The sequence below is a fragment of the Pteropus vampyrus genome, unplaced genomic scaffold (genome assembly GCF_000151845.1).
Source record: "Pteropus vampyrus isolate Shadow unplaced genomic scaffold, Pvam_2.0 Scaffold318, whole genome shotgun sequence".
Classification (NCBI taxonomy): Eukaryota; Metazoa; Chordata; class Mammalia; order Chiroptera; family Pteropodidae; genus Pteropus; species Pteropus vampyrus.
In genome coordinates, this window is record NW_011889099.1 from 946,061 (window position 1) to 973,217 (window position 27,157).

The window sequence follows — 27,157 nt, forward strand, 5'->3', positions numbered from 1 at the left end:
TATATTTGTAAATTGTAAGCCATCAAGATCAAGAGTTGACACAGATAGGTGATAAGACACCACAAGTGACTTTTTACAAACAATTTTACTGTATAGAACATTTAATTATGATACCAATAGGCTCATCTGTGGGCAGCCTAGCCCTGGTTATTTGGGAAATAGATTACAGCAATCCAGGTATGGTATGCAGGGGAATAATTATGACATTGAAGGCTCTTGTCTGGTAAGTTCTAATTTTTAATCAAATTCCTCTCCAAAAATTAAGACTGCCTTAGTCTTCACTGGTCAATCTAGAAGGATTCCACAACTGTATCCTAGCTTCAATGCAAGAAAGAAAAACTAGACCACACTGAGGATCTCACAGTGGAGTAAGGAAACAACAAATCCCGAGGAGGTCCCTTCTTATCTTTACTCCTTTCTTTATTTACCCTCCGATTACCATAACCTTCAAACTTTTCATAACTTACCCTGAGTTGATAGCAATTTTCCCATTTAGAGAAATTCTTTCATTTCTTTAGGAAAAGATAGATGCATCTCTTTCCACTGACAATCAGTTTTCAACCTTTACTTCTGCTCATACAGTTGAGTTAGGCAAGTCTTGTGATTCCAGAACATAAAGAAAAACATACAGAAGAATTGGTTTCATCTACCAGTTCAACTGCTTATTAGCAGTGCGATCAGAGGCAAATTGCTTAATAGCTTTGTGCCATAGTTTTCTAATCTGCGAGGTGGGAATGATAATGGAAATAACCTCACAAGATCACTATGAGGATTAAACCTGGCTTGTATGTTAAAAGAAAACCCTTTGCAAATGGTAAATGGTTGACTCTATGTTTTAAGTTATGCATCTACCTAAAATACGGAAGCGTCTTGGACTGGTCTGATTTATTTCTGTATGTCCAGCATCCAGCACTGAGTGAGAACCAGGTGAGACACTTATTACATGTTTGATAAAGGCATGAATGACTGATGATTAAAGGAATGCACTCACTGTTTGTGTGTCCCCATAGTAACAACAGCAGGGACCATGTCCTATGTATCTCTGTTCCTTGGTATCCAGCATAGGGCCTAGCTCAAAGTAGTTGACCATATAAATTTCACCTGATGAGGATGAATGAATGATCCTGTCAGGCTGGGCCCATCACCAACACCCCAGAATCACTTTTACTTCCATTCCTATCTCCCCCCCTACCCAGATTGCACTTCCCACTCCCGTTACTGCTCTCATCCAAGCTCCCCTCCTTTCATAGAGCCTCTCTGATTTACCCCAAACTTGCATGCTCCCTCTGAACACCTCCCATGTGCACAAAATAAAAAATGCTTAGCTTCATAGTTTGTTTCTTTTCAAGCCACTGTCATTTCAGATATAAGCTTCTAAGATCAATGAGAATGCAAACTCTTTGGGGGAAAAGGCTTTATCAATCTGTGAAATTCTTTACAATGATTGGCACCATGCTGGGCACTCAGCTAAATGAGGATCTTCTAGAATTGATGTTCCCAAAGGGTATCCCATGTACAAATTGCTATAAGCTTGGGTGGTCACTGCAAAAACGCTATTATCGAAAATCCTCAATAATTGAGTTTTCTGAACTACCAGAGGTTAATTTTTTTTCTTGGTTCTCTCTCTCTCTCTCCTCTCTCTCTCTCTCTCTCTCTCTCTCTCTCTCTCTCTCTCTCTCTCTGAAAAACTCATTCTAACTGATACCATATACTTCCTTAACTTCTCAAGTAGAGGATCTCAAATCTGATATGGCCACTTTATGTGCATCAGTATTAGAGCAGGCTATATGTACAACTTAAGATACAGTTGAAGATGGTGTGCAATGGGGTCGCCTAATTAGCTGGTGCCTGTTTGACTGTGTGTGGTTAGAGCCCCTACCACTTCCCAACTGCAGAGATTGGCACACTGCTCCCCTACCCCAGTGACTACTGCGCTATAGGTTCCTCACCTGTATTTCTGCCACCAAATACACACAGGCAGTAGAAGTGCCCCATATCTGTGCTGCTTCCAAGTACCATTCAATTCAACAGCCATTCACTGAACTCTCCTGTGTACCAGGTGCTAAGTGAGAGAGGATGGTTCCACTATTTGCTGAAAGTTGGAACAAATAGAAAAGATGGCTGATAAACAACTAATAAGATATGTTTTTCAACAATATTTGGGCAGATTGCTTAAGTAGTATCAGGATAAACTGATTTACTCATTTAACACCCATTTACCTCAGGCTGCTCTACAGAGCCAAAAAAGACAGTCCCTGCCCTCTTGTAGCTCACAGTCTAGTGAGGAACAAACAGGCAAACAAACCATGATTTATGTATTATTATTATTTACTTATTATACAATGAAATTAGTTCTTTAACAGAGATGCTCAAATTGCAGTGAACGCATGGGGGCACAGAAGAGAGGTCTGCCTGGGGCCTTTGGGAAGGCCTCACAAGAGGCAGTGCAGTACCATCCCTGCCCTTGAGCAGCTCAGTCCAGCTGGAATGAGGTGTAAACATTACTATCTCTAACTACCACCCCAAGAAGGTAGAGATGTGCCATCATTCTAGTTGCCTCTTCACTTCCCTTCTGCCCCAGCAATTGTCATGGCCTACCTTCATTGTGACAACAACCTCTTTCAGCTGCCCGCAGCAGAGAGAGTGTAGGCCTCTGGCCAGACAGCGAATTGACGCCATTTGGGGCTAGCTCTGTTCTACTCTTGTGGGGAAGACGACCATAAGAAAGGACAGACCTGAAAGAGAAACCTCCTACCTAGCTATTGTCAGCCATTAAACAAGAACAAATGGAGTGCCGACTATATACCAAAGCATTGTGTTTGAATCACACCCATCTCTTCCCTCCAGGAGCCCACAGCCAAGTGAGGAAGATGCATAAACGGGTAATCCAAGAATTTACTACATAAACTGTTGAGATTATATTGGAGATTGTCCACTAGGTTTAGGGAGAAGGGTGGAGAAGGTAGGAGAGTAAATGTTTGAACTAGACCTTGAAGGGACTTGAAGTGCTTTGCCAGGTAGATGAGGTGGGAAAGACATTTGTGGCAGATGTTATTGGTTATTTACTGAACATGATTCTTTACCATCCCCTTTTCCCTCTGTAACAGAACCCAGACTTTATTCAGACTTTTGCTTTAGTCAAAGACCCTTTATGCCAATAATCTTGGTAATGAGCTCTTAAGTAATAATAATAACAATAACAAACACTTACATAGTGCTAACTATGTGTCTGTCACTATTCTAAGTGTGACATACATTTACTAACTAAATCCATGTATCAACCCAATGAGGGACGCACTATTGTTATTCCCAGGTTATTTACAGGTGGGAAAACTAAGGCACAAACTCTGTGTGCTTAACCACTATACCATATTGTCTCTTCATTATGAGATGCTGAAGGTCCACAAAGCCCAAGTGACTTTAGTGAGCAGTCTCAGGGTACCTTCGCTTGAATATTAAAGAGTAAAGCCCAAATGGGGACACGGGAAGGCATAGTCTAAGTATTTTAAAGTGTCCTTATTGAAACACTTCCAATTTTCCACTTTGAACTTCAACAGGACCACCAGTCTTTTATGTTAAATAAATTGAAGTGTCATAGGTTGCTTCTTTTGAAATTGCATATTGTTCTAGTACATGTAGTATTAAACATTCCATTATATTTCCATCACTCAATGACAGCAAGGCACAGAACTGCAAGCCCTCCTGCTGATTCAGGCCTGTCCCTTTCACAGTACATTATCTTTATTTGTCAATAGTAATCGTCCACATGTTCCCTTGGGGTGGGTTAGGGAAGATATCAAAATGAAATGATCCTGGCGATGAAATCTTAGGAACCACACATGTAATTTCAAATGTGAATAATGCTAATTTGAGGGAATTTCTTAATAAAATGCCATGTGCCCTTTGTATGGCTGAATGATCTTCCTCCAAAAAAGGCCTTCTAGGTCAAAGCCAAGTCTATTCATTCATAAAAGTGTACTTCCACGTATAGTACTACACCAAGTGCTTTCACATGCTGTTTCTCCTTTTATTCTTTAACAAGCTTGATAGGTACTTGAAAATACAATTCATTTTATAGGTTCACGAAACTGAGACCTAAGGGCACCCAGTTCCTGTCCTCTTTCCACAAGTACACACAGGTCCCTCTGCCCCACCCCCATCCCATTCAAATTTTATATAACGAATAAATACTTAACTGAAAGCAAGAGGGAAAGGTCAATTTACATCCTCTTTCCAAATACAACAGCTCCTTGTGCAGACACAGATCCACTCCAATGCTCTATTGGCAGGCAGTACCAAAGATAAAATACCACATGCCCAGACCTTTTCTAAGAGAGGCTAAAGCAATAATCGTTCGCTTTGGAACTGTGGTCTGCCCACTGTTGGATCAGTTCTGCTCTTCCACTTCTAGCGGGTCTTCCCATCTAGGTTATTTGCAAGTGCCAAGGGTTAGAGCACTGTTGAGAGTGAGAAAAACAATATGTATCTTCTAGTCCTAACATTAATCCACAACAAATACTGAAAGAGAACCTCTCCTCCCCATGACTCTGACTCACTCACTACTCGATGAAGCAGTTCAGCACTGCTCTCGCCTGCACCTTTCTGGTCCTCAAGAGAGGCTGATCCACCTAGCTGATACTCCCTCCTAGTTTTAGAAGTCAAATGGTCCAAAGTACCTCAGGCTGAACCTCCATACAAGGGAAGTGCTCATTCTTCCAAGATATCAGGATGGTTCACGCTTTCTTTTGCATAAATGAAAATATTGGCATGCATGCATTTGTAAATCAGCAAGTAGTTTTCAAGACCAAAGCAGGCGAATACATGGTACAGACCAATCTAGTGCATGTAAATGTTATGTGGATGCATATACACAAATTTCAGAGACTACGATAAAAAAAAAAAGTTGTTTGTGCACTTTTAAGATTCGAATAACTGTAGGCTGCATTTGAAATTCTGCCTTGCAGAATTTATAAAGGAATGCAGAAAAGACTCCACTCCTGTTCAATAAAAAACAACTTTGTCTAAATTCTGGATAATACACATTTTTATTCTTGGACACTTGTTTTCCCCAAGCAAAGTGCAAAAGTTGGCAACCCTCTTCCCGCAGATATCTTCACGGCTGTATTTCAGATTTTTACTCAAATGTCACCTTAATGAGTCCATTCCTGACCACCATACACAAAACTGCAGCCATGCATCACCACCAGCACCACCACATTCACATATCATTTTCCACAGCATCTGTTGCCAGAGAACATATCTTTTTGCCTATATATTTTGCTTATTATATGCCTCCACCTCTGTACACACACACACACACACACACACACACACACACACACACACACAATGTAAGGAGGGCAGGGATCTTAATTTTATTCACTGCTATATCACCTATGTCTAGAACAGTGCCTGGCACATGGTAGATATTTGATAATATTTGTTGAAAGAATGTTTTAGGAAAAGTCTTTGCCTTCAAAGTGGAAATAAAATTTTCCCATACAAACTTTAAGTCTTATTTTAGAATGAACAAACTTTTCCATTTCTTCATCATTACTAATGCATTTCTGACTTACTATGACCATCTTCTTCTCAGAAAACACTCAAATCCATATTCTAGGAAAATTTTTGGAACAACTCTCACTATTATAGCCTCAAATATAAACCACTTAGTGGTTCTAATTCATGTACCGATGAACCTGGCCCTGGTCAGTACCTGTATTATCTTTGTTTGCAGTGGAGAAAGTCATTAAATTAGACTCGATGCAGAATTCATAAGCTCCACAGGTGCCAATCTTGAGCTGTATATGGGGAAAAGGTATATCGAAGACATTGTGACAGCTTCCCAATCACTCTAGCAATACCTACTTAACAAAAACAATAAGAAAATTTCAAAATATTTGTATTCATTATGGCAAAATCACAAAATCCATGAAATCTATAAAATTTTGCTAGCTAGTTCATATTACTTTGTATACTTATGCATGAGAAAGTATTTCTTTCAAACCATTAAATAATACCAGCTTTCTTTTCTACTGTTCAGAAGATACCAATCCCTTGATGCAACGATTCCAAAGCAGTGAGACTTCATATCATTGCCCTTAAAATCTAGCCTTCGTCAACAGTAATACCAATACCTGTACATTTCCCCTTAACTACGAGTGAGTTCTTCACCAGTTGTGGTTTTGGCTTTTATATTTGGTGTTTCTGAAACAAGAGAAGACCATGTTACAGAGCAGGGTCTCTTTCCTTGGGTAAGCAGAGAGATCCCCAGACAGCAGTAGCCCACTGAGCCTGCACCCACACTGCAGTCAGTATGCCAGAGAGTCAGGACAGACAGTTTCTCTGAAAAAGGTCCTCAGGGGCTTCTGTTCTCTGTCTTATCCCACAGCCAATGACAACCACCCATAAGTTCTTAGGACAAGGGTCTATTGTAACACTAAATGCTTAAATGCTATTATCTTGTTAATAACAGTACCCTTAAAACTTAGGATCTGGCACTATCTATATTGTACAGACACAAATATTAATATAAAGCTCTTAAGTGATTTTCTGTTGCATCAAAGAAAGGCAAGACAACAGGAAAATAGAAAATAAAACCTGAGATCTCAAGCCCCAGCCCAATATGGGCACTATTATAATTCGCTCACTCTCAGTGATTTCCACTTTTCACTTGTTTGGTCCTCATTTGAAAATAATATTCCCAGCAGTAAGCTCCAAATAAGAAAGAGACTGAATATGCTAATATGCACCTAACCAGGAAATGTACCTGCATGAGAAATGAGGGGTAACTGATTAATGTCAGTTCATTTATTTGATCAATATTTTTTGAGGGTTTGTTATATACCTTAGAAGTAAAGGATATTAGGGTTCACTATCAATCACCACTGAAAACGCATCTGCAATCACACTGGGAAAACTTAAGAGACAAAGAAAGGGAGATGCAGAGAGAAGCAATTCTGTCCAATCACACAGTTTATAAGTGCTAGAGATGGAATTGGATTCCAAAAACATAAGAGTCATCATTCTCAACTCCTCTTTCCCCTTAACTAAATGAAATATCACTGTACCACTCATGTTATTATTAGCATTAAACCCAGTCTCCTCTAATAGTGCTCTCAAGTCTTTAGATGTCATCCATCTTCATTCTTACCCCATTGAGTCTAAACTTGGGGCCATCAGCACTCTCGCTGCTTCCCCTGCCACACAGCTTTTAAAAATGTACATCAGATCACAGGGTCCCCACCATGCAATCCTCCGAAGTCTTTCCAATGCATTTAAAATGAAATTAAAACTCCTCATCCTGATAGACAAAGCCCTCGATGCCTTCGTACACTGGCCCCTGCCTACCTCTTGAGGTGCACCTCATATGTCTTCTAGCAATAACGAGTATTATTCAATTATTCACATTTATACTTACACTTGCAATCCCTCTCCTCTTGCTCTCTTCCTTCCTTCTCTCTACTTCTCCCACTTCTTTGTCTTAAGATGTGTTGTTCCTTCTGCTTGAAATTCTCTTTCCCTTCCTCTTTCCCAGACCAGCTACTACCTCACTTTTCTGATCCCAGTTAAATGTCTCTTTCTCAGGAAGCCTTCCCTGACCTTTCAAAAGCTGAGTTAGCTGCCCTCCTCTGTGTTTGCACAACTTCCTGCGCTTCTCCTACTACAGTGTTACTCACATTGTGTGTATCTCAACCAACTATTTCTTTGTCTGTCTTTCCCACTAGACAGGGACCATCTACAAGTTGTTCACCTTTTTATCACCAGTACCTAGAATCAAGCCTGACACAGAGCTGGCACCCAATACACATTCAATTAATGAATAAGTGATATGAATGGAACAATCCTTAAATTTCTTTGTGGCAACATCTGAGCAATATTTGTGAAAGCACATTACTTTCATGCAACTGCTGAAGTCAAAGCTGAGAGCCAACATGAGTTATGAAACTTGGAGTCAGAAATAAATTGTGTCCTGCCTGACTATACCCCAAGCTCTCAAGAATATTATCTGTAAATAGCAATGGTCTTTTTAACTTAATAAAAATTCATGACCTATGAATACTAGCCATATCACTAGTATGTACTTTTGTATGAATAAATTTGATAAAGCTGCTTTCTGGACTGGTACTGTCTGATTGTAAAACAATCCATATTCTGAATACCTAAGAGGCTATCTCTCACTCCTGTTATCAATTAAAAAATCACATTGCAAACACAATGGATTTCTGATCATGGAGCACATAGCTAACAAACTTCTAAGGCCTCTGATCTTAGCAGGAAAAAATAAACAACACTGTCAACAACAGAAAAAAAAAACAGACTTCTACTTAAAATCTAATGAGTTTATTTATTTAAAAAGATAGTATCCCTGGCCCCTGGGACAACATCAAGCGCAACAACATTCGCATCATAGAGAAACCAAAGACAAAGAAAGAGTAAGAAATTGAAAACATTTTTGAAGAAGTAATGATGGAAAAACATCTCTAATCTGGTGAAGGAAATAGACATATAACTCCAGGAAGCTCAGAGAGTTCCACACGAGATGAACTCAAAGAGGCCCACACCAAGACACGTCATAATGAAAATGCCAAAGGTTAAAGACAAAGAGAGAATCATAACCCATTTCCCATTTAGAAAAAAATGCACCTCACTGCCAGCGTTCATTTTACATAAACATACTCTTTGAGGCTGAGGCAAATCTGACTGGTTTTCAAATTGAAAATAAAATTAAAAAACTGCTCTTAGAGTTATTTCTAAACAGAATTTGTCTCTAATCTTAATGTAACAGAAATGTATATATAAATTGAATTCACCAAATGAATCTCTGGCTAACAACTGTTCAAGAATGATGTTAACATCATGCGTAGGAATGCTACGTTTTCTAGGATTTGACATTTTCAGTGATCAAAAATTACTATATTTTTGTAAATGGAAATACCACTACTAAAAACAGAATGCTGTAAATAGAATGATGTCTTTTGTTTCCAAACACTATCAATATACTAGAACAGTGCAAAAATAATAATAAAGCGAGATATTTCATGGCAAACTTTGGGGATAAGGTTAGGACTACAATCCACAAGTTATCTCAGAGTAAATGCTACACCCACAAGTGTTGCTGGTGAGTATACTCAGGGCAAATGGGAAATGGGTTAAAACCAGCAAGAGAAAAACAATAAGACTGTCAGCCATTTTTTCAACAAAAACTTTGCAGGCCAGAGGGCTTGGCACAAAATATTTAAAGTGATGAAAACCCAGGATCTACAACCAAAATGATTTTACCCAGCAAAGCTATCATTTAGAATTGAAGGACAGATAAAGAGCTTCCCAGGCAAGAAAAAGCTAAAGGAGTTCATCACCACCAAGCTAGCATTACAGAAAATGTTGGAGAGACTTCTTTAAGAAGAAGGAAAAATATATATCAAAAGTATGAATAAAGAATGGCAATAACTACATATCTATTGACAAGTCCTTCAAATGAAAAAGAATTTAATGCTCCAATCGGAAGTTAAGGTGGATGAATAGATAAGAAAATAAGACCCTTACAAAGGCTGCTTACAAGAGACTCACTTCAGATTAAAAGATACACACAGACTTAAAAGGGATGAAAAAAGATATTTCATGATGGACCTAGAGGATATTGTGCTGAATGAAGTCAGATAAAGACAAATGCCATATGATTTCACGTACATGTAGAATCTAAAGGGCAAAATAAACAAATAAAACATACAGAGAACATTTTGAGGATTACCAGATGGAAGGGGGACTTGGGGAGGTTGGTGAAAAGGGGGAAAGGAATTAAGTGGTTCATATTGGTAGTTACAAAATAGTCATGGAGATATAAAGTATAGCATAAGGAATATAGACAATAATATTGTAATAATTATGTGTGGTGTCAGATTGGCACTATATTTATTGGGGTGATCACTTTGTGATCTATATAGATGTCTAATCATTATATTGTACACCTGAAACTAATATAATATTGTATGCCAACTATACTTGAAAAAATATTAAAAATAAAGAATAATAATAGAGAAAACAAAGATAGTATCCCATGGTTTGGTTCACAGTTGGCATGTAAACATGTGCATTAGGTTATCATTGAGCCTGCCTGAATGCTGAGTAGTTTATCTTTTCATATATTTCTTCCATTCAAGGAATCTGCTCATTAATGCATGGAGAAATGGTATTTTAGATACTGCTGCTTAAAAATTGGAATCAATGAGACTGTCCACTGAAATGTTGAGTATCATAATCCAGCATCTGCAAAGACTGTCCATGTAACAAAAGTGACTCACTTCTCTAAGAATTTCAAACTTCCTCCAGTTCTTTAAGCAAGCCATGTTCTAGTTCATCTGCCAACATTTGCATGTACTGTTCCCTCTTTCCAGGATAGTTTTCTTCTTTCTCACCAACTGACAACCTCTTGCTCATCTTTCAGGTGTCAGGTTACTGTTCCCACTACTACCACAGCCCAACTAGGTCAGTCCCCTTTCTTATGAGCCTCTCTAACGCTCTATTCTCTCTATTCTGATTCTTTGTCTATTTCACCCACCACCAGTTCCATGGCAACAAAGAACAGAGGCTATCTTACTCATCAGTGTTTCTCCAGATCCTGGCACTGAGCCTGCCATATTGCTAGTATTCTGAATGAACAGTATCCAGATTCTCAGGCATGTGTTTCTAAAGTGTTGTCTTTTACCTGGAAATAAATATATTTGTATGCTTCCCACTCACCAATAGGAAACAGTATATTAAACATTGCCAGGGCCTTTGTTAGAAAGCAGAGTCCACTTTGGGAGATTTCTATTACTAGAAACATAAAAAAGATGTTAGAGAGGGTTCAGAAGATAGCAAGAAGCATGAAAAAACAGGGCTTAGGAGCCAATACATAGAGTGGGAAATCTGTGCCCTGATATAAATATCACTCACAACACTAGTTGTAAACCCAAAGCCACACACATTACCTGTGCAAACTATCTTCAGATGTGGCTGGAAGGGGAGAGGATGCACAGCAAGGATGATCAGAGGGAACTATACAAAGCAAAACTAAAGTCCAGGCCTGGATATTTCCTCTATTTGATGCCAAGTATTCAGCAAATGTTTCTTCCACTTCCCACAAAAGATTGAGAGAAAAAAAAAAAACTTAATTGCCACATATTTAAACCTAATTTGTGGTCCTGAACATAAGCCATGTCTAACACATAAAAGAAGCAGAGAAAAACAAATAAAAATGTCAAACTGTTCCAAGACTAACTAGGAAGTTAAAATTTTCCAAATGACAGACTGAGTCCAATTTCTATTCAAACAAGCACTTATTGCGTTTGCTTTATAGGCTCTGTCCTGGGTACTGGGAACCCAGAGATGAATGACAGGGTCGGAAAGTTTACAGTATAGTGGGAGAGACATACAAAGCAAAAGGGAAATGTAAATAAATTGCAAAGGGCACGAGAAGGCACAATCTACTCCATTTGCAGGGATGAAGGGTCATGGAAGTTATCGAAGAGGAACTAAATTATTTCTACAAAAGAATCATTGTGCAACAAAAAAAAAACACCATAAACAATAAATAGACCTAAGAGGATCAAGAAAGCCCTATTCATTATTCTCATGGTCCTCAAACTTGCAAGTCATTGCATTAACACCTCTGTACTCCAGGTCCCTGATAGTTTGGGCTCTTTCTTCACTTTATTCATCATGTTATTTTGATGACCTAAGACTAAAGATTGAGGAAACGAACCAAATATTTAAAACAACTTATCTCATCAATTGAAAAAAGAAAAACAGGATCAATGCCCATGTTCATAGCAGCATTATTTACAATAGCCAAAAGGTGGAAACAACCCAAACATCCATCAACAAATGAATGAATAAAGAAAATGAGGTATATACATATGTGGTGGTTAATATTATATGTCAGCTTGACTAGGTTAAGGGATGCCCAGATAACTGGTAAAACATTATCTCTGCATATGTCCATAGCATATTTCTGGAAGAGAGAGTGAAGATCACTCTCATTAATATGGGCTGACATCATCTACTCCATCGAGGGCCCCAAGAAAACACAAAGTGGGGGAAGGGCAATTTCAATCTCTCTCTTCTTGAATTGGGATGCCCATCCTTTCCCACCCTCAGGCACTTGGAGCTCCAGGCTCTGGGCCTTCACACTGTGGAATTTACACCAGCCCCACTCAGGCCTTCAGCCTCCAACTGGGAATTATACCAATAGCTCCCCTGGTTCTCAGACCTTCACAGTTGGACTGAATTATACCATCAGCTGTCCTGGTTCTCTTGCTTTCAGATGGCAGATAGTGGGATTTCTCAGCCTCAATAACCATGTGAGCCAATTCCTATAATAAATCTCTTTATCTATATCCATATATTTATATCTATATGGTCTGTTTTCACTGGAGAACTCTAATACAACACGCAATAAAATATTATTCAGCCTTTAAAAGTAGGGAAATTTTGATGCATGCAACAACACGCATGAACCCTGAAGACATTAGGTGAAGTGACATAAGCCAGTCACAGAGATAACTACTGTATGACCGCACCTATACAAAGTAGCTGAAGTAGTCAAACTCATAGAAACAGAAAGTTGAACGGTGCCTGCCAGGGAATAGAGAGAGGGAGGAATGGGGAGTTGTTGTTTAATGGGTACAGAGTTTCAGTTTTGCAAGATGAAAAAGTCCTGGAGATTGGTTGTACAACAATGTGAATATACTTAACACTTCTGGAACCACACACTTAAAAATGGTTAAGATGGTAAATCTGATGTTATGTATTCTACCACAATTTGAAACAGGATAAATTTTTTTTTAAAGGATCATGCTATAACGATACATGGTACACTGTCATGAACCTCTGCTCCAAGAAAATGTGGTTATAGTATATAAAGGCCCCAGATGTTTAATTTGTGTAGAAAGACTCTTCTCCTTCTAGCAAAAGTTTCCTCATCTAATACATAAATAGGAAAAACTGCAAAGCTTCAGTTATTTTCGTCATGGGTAAATACAATGGTATGAAAGGAGATGAACATACTTTTAAAAAATGTTCTTGCATTTGTGGGGGAAAACAATACAAGCAATCTTATTTAGGTCACAGCAGTTACTGTAAACATCCCAAGGAAAGCATATTAATAACAGCCACCTACAAAGGACCTGGTTTCAACCATGGAATGCCATGCAGTCAGTGAAAGGAAGACTGGAGGAATTTGCTCGGATTTTAGAAATTAGGATGTTAGCATCTTTTTGTAGTTCGATTTAGATTTAGAAATAGCAAATCCAGATAATATTTTTAATTAGGAATTTGGACTAGATGGTGTCTGAAGGGCTTTTTGGCTCTAAGTCATAAAAATTGACTGCTTACTTGATAAAAAGAAAAAAAAATCAGAAAGGCAGCCTGAATATTATATCAATCCTAGATTCTGCTACCAGTAGAGTGTATCAGTGCAGTCACATGAAAATGCACTGGGCTAGGCCCCTGCCACTAACTTGCTCTATGACCTTGGGAAGCTCACTGAAGGCCTGATTCTCTCTTCTCTGCAATGGGAAGGTTGGGATAAATGGTTATTATGGTCCCTTCCAGTTATTATAACCTCTAATTAAGAACCTGGGAAGCATGGTAGTGATGACTGCGGAACAATATGAGTGTACATAATGCCACAAAGCTGTACACTTAAAATCATTAAAATCGTAAATACTACGTTACATAGTTTACCACAATAAAAAAGATAAATTTAAAAAAAACTTCTAAAGAACCTGGGAAGCCATTCTGATCAATAGCTTATAATTAGAATTTGCAGAAACCCAAATGCTTCCACAAGAGGCCTCTAGGCTTGACTTTTATTTCTTTATATTTAATCAAGTAATCCTCGATCCCAAAAGAAACATTCAGATATAGCAGAGACAATTCTATTAAAAGAAAAACTTTTCATAAAATAACTCTTTCAATATTGTAAGTAACCCCCCATTCACCATTTGAGTCCAATCTATATATATAAAGCTTTCATAAACCGAGCCTCATGAATGTACAATATGGTCAAGAGAGATGCACCCTGGCCAAAATCTCACTCTCAGTAGAGCAACTACTTTCATTTCCCCCAGCCATAGAAATAAAGCAACTCAACTTCTGGCTCAGAGGCAAGGGAACAAGTTGATTACCTTCTACCAGGCTTTTCATATCCTAGGAAGATGCCTCTGTACTAAAAATCAATACAAGCATTTTCAAGGTATTCAGTTTTGTCACTTGTCTGGAGACAATGGCCTCAGAAAAGAGAATGAACTGTCTTACTTCCTTTTCCTCCCTTTCAGTGCATGCTGGCCTTTAAAGACATGCTCTTTGTTCCATCGATTCAAAGGTTGCTTTTATGTCCAGTGGAGTGGAGGGAGAAAGCTGTGTGTTTTTTAAATGGTGAAATATGTGAAAGTCCCAAAGGCTCTTGTGATACAAATCAGGTCATTCTATACAGCCCGAACCCCCAATTCCAGAGAGGGAAGAAAAACCATTTATAACTCAAAGTAACTAGCAGTAGGTCAATGCACTCGATTGGTCATGAACCAACTGTCATTAACCAAGAGACATTGTTTGGTGCATGAAGGATGAGAAGAGGTAGAGGTGCTTCTAGACCTTGCCCAATCCTCACACTTCTAACCCCCTACCTCCTACCAGATTCGGGCAGGACTCCCCTTGCCCATCTGCTCTGAATGGGGAAATGGATATCATAGATATCTCACTCCCACCACCTTATCTCACCACATTAATATCCATTGAAGTTCAAGCCACGAGAAGAGTCAAAATATTTGAGCATTGGCCTCTGTCATTCTAATAGTTGTGCTGAGATTGTCAAGTCTGGATGGCATCCCCAAAGCTCCCTTCCAGCCTTGCCCTTCTTGGAATGGCCCAGGCTCAGAAATTCTCTTCCTTCCCCATTTTCTCCTAAAGAGAATGCAGCAAGAGGAAGAATGGAGGAAAGACTGGCAATGAGAGAGAAAAAAAGAGCAAAAAAGGAGAAAGGAGGCTTCCAAACAGAATTTTTGCATGTAGAAGATGAGCAAGGCTGAGGGGCATATGAGGCTATTTAAGTCAACCCACAAGAAAACTGAGGACCCAAAGCACACAGTTCATTGACAATAATGCTGGGCATAGACCTCAGGGCTCCACCCAACTTCATTTTTGGAGTTACTGAACACTTGAGAATCTGTTTAAAGCTATGGACCCTATTCACCAGAAAAATGTACATCTATGCATAATTTCTAGGGTTCTTTTGATGTCTCTAGGTCATTTCCACAACTTCCTGATGATAAGAATCACCCAGACACTTGTTTACAATTCAGATTAGCAAACTCTCTTCCTAAATCTCTAATTCAGCAGATCAGGGGGAGGGGGTAGTCTATTTTTTTTTTAACAAACTCTACAGGTGATTCTTAACTTTAAGCAATCTTGAGAAACACTGTTCAGGAGCAGTAAGTCCCTGAATTCGCTGAGCATTAAAATTACGTGAAATTTATGAAAAATATGGGTTCATAAGCCTCACACCCAGATCTATTGAATTGGGTTCTCATAGTCGGCAATGTACGTGGTGTAAGGTAATGCTGACTCCCAAACAGGCCCAACAACTTCAGCTCTAGTGGTCCCTGGACCAAATATGAACAGTGATCCATGTCCAACTCTATCAAGGTTGCCTCCTTGGTAGTTTGGCCAGGGCACCAATGGCCATGAAAGGTACCAGGTCACTCACTGCTTGACATATAATGAACATGGAGAAGAGAGCTTTATGTAAAGTCCGGTTCCTCTAAATAAACTTGTAAAATATCAGCTAAGTGAAGGCAGGGATGATTATCTGTTCTGCTCACTGCTGTATCCTCAGTGTCTGGCACAGTAGCTGGCACATAAATGGTTTGATAAATATTTATTAAATGAATTAATGGAAGAATTAATTAATACATGAATTGTATTAATTCGACTGCCACATCAGCAGGCTAAAATCCATTAAATTGGAGTCTGACTGTCAGACAGATGTGCGAATCTATAGATTTGTTTCTACGACCAAGAAGCCCTCTAAAGAGAACATTCTAACTTGAATAATTAATATAAAAATCATTGCTATTTTAGTATTATTATCAATATCAGCAGTGACCAAATCCTTAAGTATGTTTTCCATACATTATCTCAATCATCTTTAAAATAAGCCTGTGAGATAAATGTGACTATCTCCATTGAGAGGCTTAGAAAGATTACTTGCCCAAAATTACACAGCAAATAAGTAGAGGAACTTAAATATGAACCCAAATCTCTAAAATATCCATGCTCTTAATAATGTAGCCATTTTTACATGGAAGATGGCCCATTGTAAAGTAGAAAGTATACTACAAATTAAATTAGCAATATTAAATCCAGATGGACTACTGCTGTCACTCTAAAGGCTTTTGTTATGGTTTGGAGTTCAAAAATATAGGCATATTTAAAGGAATCTAGGAAGGATGTTGAGCATCATGGGTAAATAACACATCTATTGAGCACCTGTTTTGTGAAAAGGGACCTTAAGGAAGTTACAATCTAGTTAGGGAGATAAAACATAATGCAGGGAGAGAGGTTTCCTGGAGGATGTATGAGTTTAAGCTTGGACATGAAGGATCATAAAACGTAAAAAGAATAGGTAGAACATTCCAGATCAAGGAATGGTGGGAGCTGGAGTAGAAAAGTCAGTTTGAAGACAACCCATGAGCAATATTTTGTTTATATTACTTTTTATTATATCATTATTTTCATTATATACATTCACTGTAGAGAAAATAGAAGATAGAAATATAAACTACATCTTCTATATGCCAACCGCCACCCAGAGATTCTTTTTGGTGTCTATTCTTTCAGGATTTATTCTAAGCATATTTATGTGTGTATTTATTTGACATATACATATGGTCTACATGCACTTATTTTTCTATTTACAGATTTATGCATGCATATGTTTATATATGCATATATTTGTATACGTACATTTAGAAATACAAATGATGTTTGTAGAGCTCAGTAAGAAGGTTCTCAAGACAGTACAGAAAAACCTTTCACACCCACAGGCCCAAAATCACCATCCCTGCTTTGTCACTCCCAAGTTCACACCCAGTGCACACACTAAAAATGATGGTACAGAGATTATTTAATAATATAGAAAAACATTCTAACATGTCGTTAAGAGAAAAGAGCAGGTTATAGTATATATTGCATAATCCCACACATAAGTGTATGTGTGTATTATAAAATTAAAAGAAAAAAGACTGGAAGGATAATCTCAAAAAGTTAAACTGGGAGTGGAACCCATGGGTGATATTTTCTTCTCTATGTTTTTATGATTTTTCCAATTGTCCCAGTAAATATGCATTATTTTGTAATCTGAAAAAAAGTCAATGCAATGAAACATAAGCAACATAAAAGCACACAAATAAATTCAAAACGGCCCCGAGTGGTCTGCTCAAGATGCATCCTATGTTCTTGAACTGCTAACACTGAATTAGCATTGACCAGAAAACAGAGGAAGCAAAGCTCTTGTGTTGGCCAAGCCCTAACTTTAAGGCTTTGATTGGAACCTGCCTTCTCAGTCTGCTTTTGAGGGGTCTGGCGGGTGGGTCAAGTGCATGCAGAGCAAGGCCTCTTCTGTTGCGGGAGAGGGGGCGGGGGCGCGTCCTCGGGCAGCCACCATTTTAGCGCTGCCTGCCAGCTTCCAGGGCTAGACCTGAGCGCGGACCCCCTTCCCCCGCCTGTAGCCGCCCGCACCGCTGGCTCCCGCCGCGGCTCACTTTGCAGTGTCCCCACGCAAGCGGACCGGGCCGTGGGCACTCCAGGCAAGTGAGTAAAGCCCTCTGCCGCCCGCTGCCACCGTCACCACCCGCAAGGAGCTTTGTCATGCCCGGCGCCCAGCGGCTCTTCGTCAAGTTTCACCTTTGGTGACACAACTTTTCCGTGTTTCTTTTTTAGGCAGCCGCCACATCACGAGGCTAATGAGCACACAGAGGTTTGTAATAAACCCTCCTGCCAGATCCACAGCGACAGAGGGACGCTAGTTAACCAGACCGTTCAGCACTACCGTCCGGTTCCCAGCTAGTCAGAAAACAAACGCTCCCCGGAATGAGAGCAGCGAGAAGTGCCCGGCCCTGTTTCCAGGGGAATGGCTCACTTTGGTCCCGGAGCTCCGAAAATCACACGCAAATCCAAGAGCTCTTGGAAATCATCACGTTCAGCAAACCCCCAAAGGGGAGAAGCAAGCATACACATAGAGAATCAAAGGCAAAATAAGCGGGTAAATTCACAATACTTTCAAAGTCATGGTTGAAAGAAGATTCTGAAAATATCCACAGGCATATTCAAGAATTGCACTGAACCTGCCTTCTTTAGGCTGTTTACTTCTACTTTCTACTTTTAACAGCAAGATAAATATTTTAAGAACTCAATCTGTTTACTACCCCCAGTTCAAGAACAGTAGAAATACTATCTACATCATTTCGAGAGATTTTTGAGAACTTGGTTTCACATTTGTTATTAAACTTACCTATAACCATGAAATAGACCCGTCACTGTTAATTTCCACTGTTAAACATAGGTTCTGTGATGAAGAAAAACACTACATGATTCCTAATTTTGAGAACTATAATTAATATGCTCGTTCAAAGTGTGTGTCTCTGTTAACAAGATATATTTTTGGAAATATTATCTAACTGGAGGCAGCAAAATAGTGTAAAATATAAAGCTCGCACTTTTTTTCCCATTTAAAATGAGTTATATAATAAGTAGTGAAAAGCTTCTCTGTGGAAGGGAGGGAAGATTCTTTTCCTGAAGTTACTATAGCTATCAAGGGAGAAAATCCAGAAATGAGAATCCACCAATGAGCCCAGCATACACTAAAGAACGTCATTTGGTTAATGAAAACCACTGACATCTGTTGACAAGAAAAGGAGGTGGAGAAAAAGAGAGAGGGAAGCAAAGAGGGAGGGAGAGCGGGATAGGGTTGAGAGAAAGACAGAGGAGGGAAATGAAACATATGATTCTGATGAGAAGCAGACTGATAGCATATGCCATGTAATGGGAAAAAAAATAAACAATTGGGAGTTTTACCCAGCAATGAATTAGGAGGAAGTGTGATCTTTAGAACAAGTGAAACAAGCTCCCAGACACAGTTCTGGAAAAAAGTACTATTATTTCTAAACTGACAGATGCTTAAATTTTGAAAGTCACAGTCATGGCCAAGTGAGGGGTAATGTACATTGGAAAGTAGAAAGTCAATGTCCAAGGCCAAAGAGGAAGGAAAGGGCACCCCTAAGGTACGAGTGAGTTTCTTTCATCTCTGCACACCCGGGCCCAGCATAGTGCCTGGTATGGAAAAGTCACTCAAGAAATGCTAAGAGATCTGTTCAGGTGCACCAAGACCACAGCTCCGGAGCAACCATGCATGTATAGGTACACTCGTCCTAATCATGTCCCCAGTGGCAAACGGGAAGTAATTTTGTCTGTGCAAACCTAGATTAGAAAAAAAAACCAATTGTGTTGCCTAGGGAGGCAGTATAACAAAGTAGTTAAGAAGTGGATTTGAAGTCAGTGAAACCTGGCTCAAACCCTCACTCCACCATCTTGTTGGCCAAGTGACCTTTGGCTGGCCTCCACCTCTGAAGCTCAGTTTTTGCATCTGTCAAATGAGAGTAATAAGAATATGTATATCTGTCTTCCAGAAAGTGTTATGAAGATTTCATAAGATATTTCATTTCAAATATCTGGTATACAGTCTGTGCTCAGAAAAACTCTTATTTTTCGGACTCCAACCAAAATTACTTCCCCAACCTATCTAGGTGTCAGAAAGATAACCATGGACATTAATTCCTTTGCGTTAAAGCTCTGCCTCTGGCAATGCTTAGTTAAAATGTAAATATCCCCAGACATCTCAGATCAAACCACAGTAAGTCAGACAGAGCCTTTCTTCATCATACAGCTTTCCGATATGACAACAAACTAGAAATGAACATAGTATATGACTAGTGAGTTTTGATATGTGCATGGTACATGTATCACAATCATTTATTGATTACTGTAAAGCCAAGTATTGTGCTGGTAATCTGCAACCCACCAGCTGTATGACCTCATGCAAAGTACATAACCTCTCTAAGCTTCGATTTTCTCATTTCTAAAGTCCATAAATACTAACCACTACTCCATTTGGCTATCAAAAGGGTTAAATGAGATACATGTAAAAATAATGTATGCCTAGTAAATAGTAAGTGCTCATTAATTTAGAAGCTATTTTAAGGATAATAACAATGATCATTACTGTTATTGTTATTAAATGAATAAAACATATCCTGGCTTAAAGGAATTCCCTACCCAATTAGATCATTCAACAAATACTCCTTGTGAACCTGCCAAGTACAAGACCCTGTTGAGTGCCCTAGTGTGGGGCAGGCAGGAGTCTGCCAAGAAACCAGAGGAGACAAGAAGGAGCGTCAACCAGAAAAGGAAGTATGCTGAAAGGAGAGGTGGCTAGGTGTCAGAAACAAAGAGTACATACGGCATGGTTCCATTTATACTAAAGCCAATGACAGGCGAAACTAATATATGGCAGAAATCAAAATAGTAGTTGCCTTTGAAAAGGGAATGACAAGAAAAGAACATGAGAGAACTTTCTGGGGTAATGAAAATATTCTATGTCTTGATTTCCGTGCTGATTACATGGGTGTAAACATTTGCCACATCGAGATGCACATTCAAGATTTGGGCATGTTACTGTGTATAATCTTCAACTCCAAAAAAGGAAACTGGGCTTGTACTATTTTTTTTTTTTAATTACTCTTTTCTAATTTGGCCTCTGACCAAGTCTGCTTTTCACCAGAAGATTTTTTCTTTCTTCCCAGCCCTACTGACCAGGTCCAGAAAGGACAAAAATGTATACCTGAGAATTCCTTTGGGCCAAATAGTAATTGTCCAGACTAAATCTGAGGTCTCTGCAGAAGGCTGACAGCAGGCAGGACAAGCAAGCGACCCAGCTCAGCGTTGGCCTTCTAGAATGTCAAGCCAAACCTTATACCAACAGAAGCCAAGGGTGCTGCCAGAGTTAAAAAGAATACCATTTCCATTTGAAAATCAATGCTAAGTCATTTCAAAGGGCAGAGGCAAGACTAGGGCATGAGGACTGCTCTATAGTAATTCCAACATACAGTAATTGTAATCTAGGCTTAATGTTTCTTGCAAAACCAGATCCTTAATAAAACACTCTTCCACAGTTCCATCATGCCCCAAGAATCAAGAGCATCTCTCTTTTCTAATCTAAAACCCCCATTTTCAGGGTTAATACTCTGGAAAACACTGCTTTAAAGAAAAATAAATGGCCATCCAATTCAAGGAGAAATTAGACCTGCAGGCTACAGTGGTGGTCATAATGATTACTAACTAGATACTATTTCATTTTCTTTGGGAAATTAATGCATTTACCCAGAAATCTACACCCCTAAGAAATGTTTCATCAAGATATGGCATTCATCAAAGTGATAAAATGCCATATTTTAAAATGTCAGAAATCTGATTCAAGTGAGTTTGTAGAACTGATGTATCACAAATAGATAAGCTACATTTCGAGTTAGCGAGGACTAAGATGAACCACATTACCCAAACAAGGAGCCTGAAATCCAGTCCTCAGCGTATGTTGAGAAATCCTGGTGCTGATGTGTCTTGTGGATAGGGAAACGTAAGTCAGTGACTGCAGACAACGATTTATGCAAACATTTGTCTTCTCTACTAATTGCTAAAACCATATTATGTGCCTAATCTTCACATTTCAAAGGTTATGTTAAGCTTAGCAAGGTAATAGACGTGTAGGACCCTTTTTACCCACCATACTTTAATTTGTGTGTTTTTTTTCTCCTTGAATTGTTTAATCTTGGCAATTATTTCCTATTCCTTTAAAATTTCTCCAATCCAAAAATATAAGCCATAATGAAGCAGACACTAGAAATCCTTTTTATTGGATATATTTGAAGAGCTGCAACACTTCCCGGTTGTTCTGTGTTGATTGTAATTCCCAGAATGAGGAGTTGATTTGAACATAAAACAGCACAGCTGCAAAGAGATCTGGACTGTTAACAGTTTCATCTCCCTACTCACCGCCTCACAAATCAGCCCTCCAGCTTACCACCCAAACCCAGATTCCAATTTTCTCCCCAGTTTTGAGTCTGTTCTCAAGGCCACCGTATATTTCCCTGCTCTAGGCATGGACCTCAGCCCCTTCCTTTACCCCATAGCTCACTTTCTGCTTCTCACCCAGGCCTCAACCCAACATCCCTTCCCATCCCAATCTTGACAACATCTCTAGCATGAGGAATGTACCCTAACCCCTTTTAACGATCTGAACTGTACTAGAAAGAGACTTAGAGGAAGAAGTACTAAGTAAAGAAGAAGATATAGTACTCCTAACCCATGTCCCAACTTGCCCCTTCTTCTAATTTCAGCCTCAGTCAATAAAGAAGCTGCACATCACTAAAAATAATGAAGAGGATTGGGGGCACTGTGAACTCATGTTCTGTACCTATCTATAAGAACAGCTAACATTTCTGATTAGAGATTTCTGTGACCAAACACCATCAGCAAGGCTATAATCACCATCTTCAGCCCTAAAAAAAATAAGGGCCTTATAACTAGTCCATGATGATTTATTCGCAAAGTGAAAACACAAGCCCCTACATGAGTAATAGGTAGATTATGATTGTTAGTTTTTAATAAGAAATCACCAACGTCATGATTTCTTGTAGGTAAAATATCTCTAAACACCTGCTTCGCCTGGCCCAAGCCTGAAAAAGACACTTGCTGGACACTATTACAGTAATCCACCAGGACCAAGATGATCTTTTGGAATGGCATTCAGGGTTCAAGACCTGATATGCGGGCTGCCTGTCCACAGTGCCCTGTCCTTCTTAGGTATGGTTAGAGTGGCTATTGGAAGAGGACAGGAAATGAGTAGATAATGAGTTGTGTCCATAAACACACGTGGGCACCGTAACCCGTTACAGCAACAGCTGTGCAAGTGGCTGTCTTCTTGGACTATGCCTGGAATTGACCTGCATTGCCCAGGAGCCAGCATAAGCCCAGGTTGAAGCTGGTGCCAGCTGTCTCACCGAGAGAACCCACAGCCCACATGGCCTTCAAACTTACCTGGTTGTGATGACACTCTGGCTAAGCACAAGAGAAAGGGTTGTAGAAAAAACACACACAATTCCAAACAGGTAGCAACAAACCAAATGGCAGTTTTTAAATTGAGAACTGTCTAACAATTTTGCTCAATCTAGACATGACTCGGTTTTAACTATAACAGGCTACACGTATTACGAATGCCACAGGAACACAGTTGCAGTAAACCAGACGCATCCTTAACTGCGTGCTTTTCCAACAAAGAACTGCTGAAAAGATCTTATGTGACAAGGTAGAGAAGAATGAGCCAAAGCTAAGTGAATATCTGCTTGAACAAACAAATGTTATGCTTTGTTCTTCCCCAAAATGGAAATAAGTCCTCCTGTGCTGGAGTTGGACTATATGCACATTTGTTAAGTTCAAAGTTTATGCAAATCCTGAATAAATACACAAAAGATGATTTGCTGCACAAGGGGCCATTATAATAGTTTCAAAGAGAATCAAGATGCCCACCCACCTGCCAAAGAGAACTTGGCTATCTTGGCTGGCTACATAATTGAAAAGATAATCCTAAAGATTGTGTCCATAACTGGCCTTAACCTCCATTAGTTGAAGAAAACTTCATTTAAAAAAACAATCAGCAATTTATATGCTCTCAAAGCCATTATTTCATTAAGCAGCACAAAATAATTTACTGACTACCTACTATTTGTGCTTTAAAAACTCTAGAAATGCTGTACTCTATCATAATCTTCTATGTAGCTATGATAGGCTGTGGGCATGAACCCCAAATGATGAGGTGGGAGGCTGAATTTAAACGAGCAGGAGGCTCTTGAAAACATTATGAAATTCATTCAAACTATTATTAAATTATTTGACTTGACTCAATCATTTGTTACACCACTATTTAAAATCAAATTTGTGGATATCAAAGTATCTATTAAATGCCCAGTCCTCTAGCTATGTTGCAAAGAGGGTCTTCATGAGTCCTTTAGCTTAAAAAAATAGAAAATGACCTATATATAGGAAATTTATAAATAACCAAACCTCTTCATGAAAATGGTCAATAAATTTTACTAGTTAAAAATATCAACAGACCTGCTATCTTTAATCTCTACCATAAAAAGCAGTGTTTAAAATTTTTCACATAAGACTTTTAACATACTTAAAAGGAAAATACTAAGAACTACTAGTAATTTACTATTTTGAAGATGTTCTAAATTCACCAACCAACAGAAAGGCAGAAATGGGACTCCCGCTCTTAGCAGCCATAAGATTCTCATCTCCTTGGGAAAGTAAATTTCCTTCTTAAAAGTTGCCTTATAAAATTACCTTAATATACTCTAATTACACCCATAATTCCAAATGATAATTATACAATTCCTACAGAGAGGTATTTGATTTCAAATGTGGTGAGTCAACAAAGAAAATGTTATGACATATGCCTAGTAAAATTTTCATTATTGAATTACAGAAAGTTGTTCTGATGTTTCCAAACTTAATCAGTTCTGGACAATTGCAAATTATATTCCTAAAATGGCAACTCAATTTCTGTGAATGAATTTGGTTTCAGGATCCTCCCTATAACCTGAAATAAAGCTTAGGTAACCACCTGGTGGAAATCAAGTACCAAAGTTCCAGAAACAAACTTGAAATACTCTCAGATTCAGAAGTGCAATCACTTGCCTAGATCAACTGAGTGCTGCAATTTTTAATTGCATTTACCTTCCCGTGCCCCTAGTGGAAAACAAAACCTTTAATGACCCTGAAGTCATGTTCTCTTATCATATGAATGCCCCTTTTAAGATGCACTGCAATTAGGAAAGCTCTGGAAATGAGTAGCTGGAGTTCTGCTTTCCAAGTGGCTGTTGCTATTAATCTACACCTCAAACACCCAGCGGGTATAAGTGGGTCCAAGGGGTTGAACTCTAGCCTTGGGCCAGACCTGTGGCAACACTGATCCTTAGGACCACAGATCCATCCTCCTCCCACTCCCCTAACAAAGTTCCCGAGACTTTCGTCAACGCTTTGCCTAGTTGGAAGAGAAACGGCTCCATTTAGAAACAAGGATAAAGGCCCAGAGCTGAAGACTTTGACAACTTTCCGCGGGGGAGGGCTGGTGCTGCCCTAGAATCTCCCGGGAAAGAAAGCTATGAGAGATGAGGAGAGGCGAGAAGGAGGAGATGGGAAAAAAGAACAGGGAAAGGAGTGGGAGGGAAGGGGGCCCCAGGGCTCACGGAGGAAATAGGGGCCCAAAATGAAAGCTGGGGCTGCCCCCACTGCAACCCCACTTCTGCGGCGTGGACTCGGCATGCGTCGCTGCGGTTCAGGGCTGGTCCAGCCTACTCCAGCGTCTGTTCTGTGGCCATTCCGGACACTTGCACCTAAGGCACCTGCCTTTTCCCCACTGCCTAACCACACCCCCTCTCTGCGCCTGTCTGCACCCGGTTCTCCAAGAATGCTGTCTCCAGTTTATAGCCAGAGCTGCGCCGGGTCCAAAGCAAGTCAACGGCTAGGACAATTAGGGACCAGGGGGGACGCTCCCTCCTTCTGAGTTCTCCCCAACCTGAGCCCTGTTCCACTGCGCGTCCCCAGCCCTCCGGTGGGAGGCCCCAGGCCGAGACGCGCACTCCAGGGGGACCGGCGGCAGGGCGCCCCGGGCCAGGTGGCTAAACCCCAGAGAGCGGAGGGAGGGTACTCTCCCCCCCCCGTGGAGGCCCACTTCCGCTGGGCACTAGTGGCAAAGGGACAACAGCCTTTGTTCTCCCGGGGCTTGTGGCGAGGCTGCGCTGCCGAGGCACAGCGCGGGCGGCGCCGGGGCATCGCGATTGCTCACTTTTGCACGCCGCGTGTCGAAGGTTGCAAGCTCCTGCCTTCTGGGGAGGAGGGGTAGAGAGTTAGGGAGTAGGGGGTGTGAGGGGGAAAGGAGCGTGGGGGAGGGGTTTTGCGTCTCCACCAGGCTCTTTGTTTGCATTGGGGGCGGGGAGAGGGGGTGGAAGGTGGATCCGAGCTTAGGTTCTGAGAGCGGGGCAGATTCCTGAGTATGTAACCATGTTTCACCCGCGCTGCACATATATGCACACTCGCGCACACGCACACACATGCACTCACACAGGCAGGCGGCCGGTGGGTAGCTGGCAGCGCTGTTCCCAGCGCTCCGGGCTGCAGCAGCTTCGGCTGCCCGCAGCGCCACCACGGTGCATCCAGAGGGGGAGTGGAAGAGGCTGGAGGCACTCGTGGGGCGACAATTCCACGAGGAAGGAGGGAAAGTGGTGGAAATCGAGACCTCTCCCCCACAGCGACAGCGGTTTCCCCCTTTTTCGCCCGGGGTCGCAGAGGTCATGGGCAGCTTAGGCTCCCTGAGGGAGGCCGGGAGCCGCTGAAGGGCGGCGCACAAGCGAGGCGGGGCGAGGGAAACCAAGGGAAGGGAAGCAGGCGGACTCGGCGGGCGGGCTTACCCTTAGAAGCATCTTTTTCCTCTTTGGGCTTGGTCACCTTTCCACTCATAGATCCCAGCTTGCTTGACAAGGTTCGCTCAGGAGACGGAAGTCCTCGCCGAGCGGGCCGGACTTGAGAGAGTGCTTAGGGCGGCAAGACGTGACCGCGAGCTCCCTTCGGTGTGGCTCGGGGTGGAATCCGCTTTTCCCCACCGCTGCCGCCGCCGCCGCCGCTGCCTGTGAGAGAGTGGGGAGGATAGGAGAGGGGTGAAGGAGGAGTCGCTGCCGCCGGCACCGCCGCCGCCGCGAGCCCCAGCGGCCGGCCGCGGGAGGAGCCGCTCGCCTGGCTCAAGAAGTGGAGAGACAAAGCGGTGCGACGCTCCCTCTGCGCCCCTCGCCCGCCACTCCTGCCCACCCGCCGCCTGCCCGCTTAGAGCCGCGCCCATAACCCTGGGGCGGCCGACAGGGACGGCCGGGACTCTCCCGCTCGGCAGCCAACCTCTCCAGGCTTCGCGCGGGCCGGTTTCCGGGCCGGCACCGGCCGCACGGGGAGTTGC

General features: G+C 40.9%; 1 protein-coding gene across 1 annotated transcript in view; it reads right to left on the reverse strand.

The window, feature by feature from the left end:
* Positions 1–26,849, reverse strand: part of FGF13 (fibroblast growth factor 13) — a 472,409-nt gene extending 445,560 nt beyond the window's left edge. Inside the window, exon 1 of the mRNA XM_011377603.1 lies at positions 26,622–26,849. Within this exon, the coding sequence (XP_011375905.1) occupies positions 26,622–26,670 (49 nt within the window). The 5' untranslated portion in view covers positions 26,671–26,849. The remainder of the gene's footprint in view (positions 1–26,621) is intronic.
* Positions 26,850–27,157: the final 308 nt, after the last annotated feature.